We start from the raw sequence: 7,639 nt of genomic DNA on the forward strand, positions 1-7,639 counted from the left end.
TGCCCCTCTGCCTGCGACGCGGCGGAGGAAGGCTGAGACGAGTGAGATCGAACGCCCCTCTGCCTGCGACGAGGACGAGGGAGGGCGAGCGCGATGAGCGCGAATGCGAAGACGAATAGCGAGGGAAAGGAAGAGGAATAGATTTAAAGGAGGCAGTGAGATCGAGTAACAATTCGAAGTCCGAGAGAGAACGCGCAGTTGAAATTTATGCCCCGGGTGAAGTGCAAGTTCGTGTTTTTCGTTCAATCATTTGTGATTCTGATAGAAATAATTCAGGTAAGTTTATTGGACAGTATTCAGTCACAATCAAATAATGTTGAAATGTTTTCGCTTTGCTCGTTTCAGATGTCCAACTAGACTGGGATGCATAGGATTCCAATGCAAAACATTTTAAAACGTGTCTAAGGCGTCACCAACAAGCAGCTACGCACCAAATTTCTAAGACGACCGCTAGCGAAGAGTGAAGAGTGAACGCGAACCCAAAAAAATATATAGAAAATATACCGAAATATACTGACCAAATACAAACTGTTCTATTTTGACTAGGGGCGAAAGAAAATGGGAGAAAACGAAGAAAAAGAGGGGACACACAGGAGAGAGGAAGACAAGGGGCCGTTCGGTGAGAGAAGCAAATCCACTACTCACTCCATGGAACTATCGACGGATCACTGCCATTTCACTGTGGAAGCTCTATAGGAAATAAATGTATGAAGTAGTGGTTCAGCAGTGGATGAGTTTGTGGATGAGCTGTGGAATTTAAAGTGAGAAGAGCGAAATTGTTCACTGGACGTAATAGGGCCAATTATCAGCGGAAGTCGTGCCTACTATGGGCTCCACAAACAATTACGGTCACACATACTAAGTCTCCGTCTGAAGTGTAACAGACGTTCATAAGACCGGTTGTGCTCTATGGGCATGAGACGTGGGTAATGCTAGAGGAGGCCAGTGATCGGAGTTTGGCGGCGTGCAGGAGAACGGAGTATGGAGACGGAGGATGAAACATCAGCTCGCGCGACTCTACGGCGAACCCAGTATCCAGAAGGTGGACAGATACGCTGGGCAGGGCATGTTACAAGAATGCCAAACAACTACCTTGCCGAGTGTGATTACCTTAAATCCGATATGACAAAGACGACCAGGGTTGCAGGGAGCAAGATGGGTTGACCAGGTGAAGCGAGATCTGGCGGCGAGCACACGATGTCCCAGAGACTGGAGAGCGGCAGCCAGGAACCGAGTTAATTGGAGAAACTTTGTTGTTTAGACCATGTCTTAATGACTGGTGGCCAAAATGCTAGTAGTAGTATCCATTGTGTACTCTTTGATGGCTGTGAGACCGTCAAATTGGCGTGACTTGATCATTCTCAGCATAAATAATCGGCAAACTTTTCCAGTTTGGCACGATTCATCCCTATTACCATATTTAGTTTAATATAAGAAATTATGTTTTACATCTACATTACATTTACATTCAAATACGTTTGGTACTTACAATAGGTAGCAGTTGTTAGGCGATCGATGGTGTCCTGCTTTAGTTTGGAATTTTTTTTCCCCATCGTGCGGTATTAAATTGTCAAGCTATGTTTGGATTCCGGTATAAAGCTGACTTAAAGAGACGTTTGGAGTAATCGATGCAAATGCCAAATGGTAAGTTGAGGTTCTCGAGTTGAAAGCTCCACTCTTAGAAAGACCCCTACAACAGTCAACGATTCCGACGTTATAACAACATTGTTGCTGCTGCTATTGTTGTTGTTGTTGTTCCACTTATGAAACTGTTGCTATTGCACACAATTGCCACTACTTCTGTTGAGGAAACTCTAGTTCTAGATCAAACTGTAAAAGACACAATTGTTAATGTTAATTGTCAAAGCTATGAATGTATACACAAAAAGCAGACATCGCAGACAATTAAAAGAAAAAAAAATAGAGTAAACCGTAGTGCGTAAAACAATCATATGGAGAAGCACAATAACTAATTGTAATTAGTGTAAGAAACGCAAACAAACAACAGTCTCTCTCGGTTGCAGAGACCGCGCTGGCGAAAAAGCCTACCAAAAAAGTTTTTTTTCTTATCATTTATGGAGACATTGACCTTCAGGCGTTGGCATTCATCTCTATTTACACAGTAAAATAAACTACTTTCATTTAACCTTAATTCACTACCTGCAGGGTGCAGGGTACCTGGGCAATGCAAACCCTGCCCTTTCCGAAAGACTTCCACTGTCAGGGAGTTTGGAAGTAAAAGAGAGCGCCGAATCTGAGGGAATCAGCGACTATGGTTCGTCGGCAAGGTTTCACAAATGAAATGACTCTAGTTTGAAGTAAATCGAGCCCTGACTCTGAGGAGTCTGCGACTATGGGTCGTCAGCAAAGGTTCGAAGTAAAGGTCAACGCTGAAAGAGTTTATAACTCTTGAAGGTAAAGTCTCTGAAAGAGTCTTATGATCCCGTTGGAGAAGGCTGCATTGTCTCTTCCCCGGCGTCCACAGCTATCCCAGCCATCCGCACCACCGCCGCTTGAAGACCGTAGACCCCTTATGGAGGCTGACTTAGAATTAGATGTGAAAGTAAACTTTGACTCTGTAAGAGTCGGTGACTCTTCCATACTTCCATACTCCATACAGCCGCCACAACGCGTCACCCTGACGCCCGTGCCACCGAGACGCGCGACGCTCCCTCCAGGTGCAGCCATCCGCAGCACCGGCGAGCCGAACGAACAAAACGATGGAGGAGCTAAGTTAAAGAGATAAATTTTGATGCCTTACACCGAAGGCAAAAAAAGAAACAAGGCAAACAGAACCACCAAAACCCGTCCAACAGGACGACTAAAATATTTATGAAATAATAATGAGTGATAACAAAATCATGAAGGGGGTAATATAAATAATAAAATAATACTAAATTATATATTAGGTGTATGCATGAAAATCCGCTGTTTTTTACCAAACTGAATCGTTCGTTATTCAAAATTCTTTACAAACTGGTCACTAAAAGTACTGTCCGTCGCTAGCCATTACTTTTCGCCATCTTTCTGGCAATTGCCAGATTCCAGCGCGGAAGAATGCCTCATCTTTCAAGGCAATCCAGTTTTTACATTCTTCATGCGAAGTGAACCGCTTCTCAGCCAATCCATGTGCTAAGTCCATTGGTCTAAGAAATGGTAGTCAGAAGGAGCCAGATCTGGGGAATACGGCAGGTGGGTTAGGACCTCCCATTTCAGCGATTAAAGATATGTTTTCACCGGTTGCGCGACATACGGCCGAGCATTGTCGTGCTGCAGAGTGATCTTATCATGCCTTTGGCCATATTCTGGCCGTTTCGCTTCAAACGCATTAGTTGGAGTCGGTATCGGTCTCCGGTAATTGTTTCATTTGGCTTCAGCAGCTCATAATAAATTACACCACGCTGATCCCACCAACTGCAGAGCAGAAGTTTGGCTTCATGGAAATTCTGCTTGGCCGTCGATGTTGTCACATGACCCGGGCATCCATACGATTTTTTGCGCTTGGGATTATCATAAAAAAATTCTGCGCCCGGTCGTGCTCCTTTCACCTCAGATAGGGCGCCGAGGTCGCTTATTGGCGTCACATCCACACTCACTCAGATTAACACGGTTCCGGCTCCTATCCCTAAAATGTGGCTCTACATCTCGCGTCTGGCGCCTAGTGTGACTGACGAACAGGTCGCCTCGATGGTCACAAACTGCCTTGGTTCGGGAGAGTACATCGTCAAAAGATTGTTGAGGAAGGATGCGGACACTGCCACTCTGTCCTTCTTGTCGTTTAAAGTTGGATTACCCGAGACCATGCGCCACAAGGCTCTTCAACCGACCACATGGCCGAGCGGCGTACAGATCCGTGAGTTTGTTGACTATCATGCTCACCCCTCCGCTCCGCTGACTGAATTGGAAGCTCCTTTAAACCCAATGCCGTACCTTGCTGCCATGACTCCACCGCTTGCCGTTAACGACTCTCGTGCGCTCCTTCAGACGGCACCACCTACCACTATCACGAGCGCACCAAGCAGCGTCTCACCGCTATCTCCGAGACAGCCGAACAAGCGCCAACGGTCCGGCAGACTTAACGATGCACCTACCGATTAGCAATTGACCATCTACTATCAGAACGTACGTGGACTCAGAACCAAGCTCGACAACCTCCGGCTGGTAATCGCCGATGGCGACTACGATGTATTCGTATTGACCGAAACCTGGTTGGATGACACCGTTCCTACACCGTTGTTTTCGTCCGATAAATATAGTTACAGCCTTGCATCTATCAAGCCGTCTCACCGTTCGCTACGAAACGGTGACACTCAACCTGACAGAGTCGGCGTTTGCGACGCCGACCTCACGATCACAGGATAGTGTTAGGTAAATGTAGGAATAGGGTTAGAATAGGTAGTGTTAGTGTTAGATTAGAAATTAAGTAGGAATAAGAAATGTGTATAATAAAACGGCACTCTCGATTTGATATCGCCTGAGTAAACACGTGTTCGAGTTCGATCACATAATTGGCGCAGCCGTACGGAGTCGGTTGAGTGTTAGTCAGTGATAACAGTGGAGGAAACACGAACAAAAAAATCGTGTTTAAAGTGATTCCGAGAAAATATTTAATACAGATATTTAATCATTCGTGGCATGTAGACATTTTGTCGCCGCGGAGTTGAGGATCCCCCCGCAGACTACACCTGGAGAACCAGCATCGTCAGCCCGGCTTACGCTACCACGACAGCAAAAACCGCGTATAATCTGTTTTCATTGCTTTTGCAAATCGATTGCGCACTACCAGATAGACGCATCGATAACCGCACTACCAGATAGACGGAAGCAATTTGTAGTGGAAACTGTGTAGCGGAATTCACGTGCTTAAAGCCACTATAAGATAGAGTTTTAGCACAAAAATCGCAAATAATTTTTTTTTTCTCATTGCTTTTGCAAGCCGATTGCGCACTACCAGATAGACGCATCGACAACCGCACTACTAGATAGACGGAAGTAAATTGCAGTGGAAATAATTATATTATTCGCGTCCAGATAGATGAAAAGAGTACGTGTTTAAAGCCACTACAAGATAGAGCTTTAGCATTCGTTTCACACAGTGTTCACAGTTCGAAACCGTGATTGAAAACATAATAATTTCGTCTAGTGAAGAAAAAACGGTATTAGAAATAACGGTACGCTGGAATATGTAATGGAGTATCTCCAACAGTCCACTTCAATAGCTAACGATATTTCGACAGTGTGTTAGTGAACTGCAGATCGAAAACGAGCAGCTGAGACCGCAGCGCACGATCTGAACGCACATTACCTTTTTGTAACCCTTTAATGTCACGGGCACCTACAGAAAAAAGCGCTCTGAAAAAAGCACGAGGTTTTCTGAGCGGAGGAAAAAATAATAATTGCCAATCATCAGATTCCGAAGAGAGCATCGCTTCAATTGAATCAGCGGACCTTGCTCACATCCCCATCCAAAATCCTCCCGATTTGGAAATTCTTTCTTTGAAAGAAAGAAGCGAAATGGATCAAATTTGTAGCCAAATGCAAATAATGATGGACATGATGTCCGAATTAAAAAACAAGCAACAACAGCAGGACACATTACTCCAAACTTTTCAATCACGTTTGGATAATGTCACAGGTGTAATACCTGTGGCATCCGCAGAATCAAGCGCACCAACACAAGCGCATCCGACAGCCAACTTCGAACAGCTATTCAAAATACCCGACCCGATTAAAATGTTGCCCGTGTTCGACGGCAACACAAAACAACTCAACGCTTGGCTTGCAACCGCCGAGGAAACGTTGAACGTTTTCAGGCAGCACGTTACACCGCTGCAATACAAAATGTATGCCACTGCTGTGACAAATAAAATCCAGGGCAAAGCTAGGGACATAATTTGCCTTGCAGGGACTCCGGACGATTTCGATCGAGTAAAGGAAGCTCTGATAAACGCTCTTGGCGATCGCCAAGAATTATCAACCTATAAATGCCAACTCTGGCAGTGTAGAATGACCGAGGGTATGAGTATTTCAAAATACTACAATAATTCCAAGACGATTATACAAAGCATTAAAATCTTGGCTAAACAAAATGAGAAATACAAGAATGTCTGCGGTACGAATAAAGTAACAAAAAAAGGCAAAATGGACCTATTTAACGGAAATTTCAAACCTTTTTCGTTTTATGTTTTGAAATTTCATACTTATTTTGACGGTTTAATAGGATCTGAAACACTTGCAAAGCTAAAAGCACATATCAACTACGAAAAGGAGACAATATCAATCGGTAACATTTTGTTTCCGTACGATAAATACTTTCCCGCTAAAAAACTATACTCCCATAACATATTGATTGAAACGACAGTTAATGGTGACTGGTTTGTCCCAACATATCAAAAACGTTGCAGAAGTGTTGTTATCGAGCCAGGCTTGTACAATGCCAATAACAACAAAACAATGACAAAAGTTTTAAGCTCCAGTAAAACAGCACCCGTCATTGGAAAATTGAATTTAAATATTAACAATTTTGAAACAATCTCTCCTATTTCGATCCATCCAGAAAACGAAATAACGAGTAGAACACTAAATGAGTTAATACGTACCCGTCACTTATCAAAGTTAGAACACGAAAGAGCTCAAAGAGGTATAACCGAAGTTGAAAGCCAACTTAAACGCTCCTACTTTTTTCCCAATATGACAAAACGCATTAAACAGTTGATTAACTCATGCACTATTTGTACTCAACACAAATATGAACGAAAACCATACAACATAAGGATTTCACCACGACCAATTGAAAATGGCCCGTTCCATAAAGTCCATATGGATATTTTCGGTATGGATCAACACTATTATCTTTCCTTTATATGCGCATTTTCAAAACACCTCCAACTCATACAAATCGAATCCAGAAACATGACAGATATTCGGAATGCTGTTTCACAGTATTTTAGGACATTTAGACCACCAAGAAAAATAATTTGCGACCATGAAGCCTCCTTCACTAGTATCCAGTTTCAGGATTTTCTAGCTAACTGTGGAACCGCAATCGAATTCGCCTCCTCATCAGAATCAAATGGACAAATAGAGAAAGCTCATTCTACCATTATAGAGCTCTACAATACTAATAAACACAAATTCAAGTCTAGCTCATCACCAGAAATAGTGCAGATTGTTACTTCCTTATATAATGACACCATACATTCAGCCACTTCCTATACTCCAAACGAAGTTATTTTTAATCCAGGCTACACGACTATGCCTGCAGAAATGACTCAGAATGCTAGGAAAATCACCCAAGAAGTGTACAAACAACTTCAGAAAGCTGCCAATAGAATGGAAAAGTACAACCATGTAAAAGAAGATCCACCTGTAATAAGTGAAGGAAATGATGTGTACATCAAGAAAAACACTAGAAAAAAACTAGACCCACGCTTTTCAAAAGCCAAATGTTTGGAAAATAATGAAAGAGCAATAAAAGTTAGCCCAAGAAACGTCAAACGCAGTAAAAACAAGCTAAGGCGCGTTAGACAATGACCACAAAACTAATCATCGAAGCAAACGCATGAGGACACGCTTTTTTCTACCCCCGGAGGAGTTACAGCCTTGCATCTATCAAGCCGTCTCACCGTTCGCTACGAAA

At 43.2% G+C, this 7,639-nt stretch overlaps 1 protein-coding gene across 1 annotated transcript; it reads left to right on the forward strand.

The window, feature by feature from the left end:
- The first annotated feature begins 3,630 nt into the window (after nt 1-3,630).
- LOC131214157 (uncharacterized) lies at nt 3,631-4,098 on the forward strand. Its single transcript, XM_058208542.1, has one exon. It carries the CDS (start codon nt 3,631-3,633, stop codon nt 4,096-4,098), a length of 468 nt encoding a protein of 155 aa, XP_058064525.1.
- The last annotated feature ends 3,541 nt before the right edge of the window (nt 4,099-7,639 follow it).

The sequence above is a fragment of the Anopheles bellator genome (genome assembly GCF_943735745.2).
Source record: "Anopheles bellator chromosome X unlocalized genomic scaffold, idAnoBellAS_SP24_06.2 X_unloc_31, whole genome shotgun sequence".
NCBI classification, from domain to species: Eukaryota; Metazoa; Arthropoda; class Insecta; order Diptera; family Culicidae; genus Anopheles; species Anopheles bellator.

Coding starts and splice junctions, on each gene's coding strand:
- LOC131214157 (XM_058208542.1), top strand. CDS start 3,631: ATGTGGCTCTACATCTCGCGTCTGGCGCCTAGTGTGACTGACGAACAG.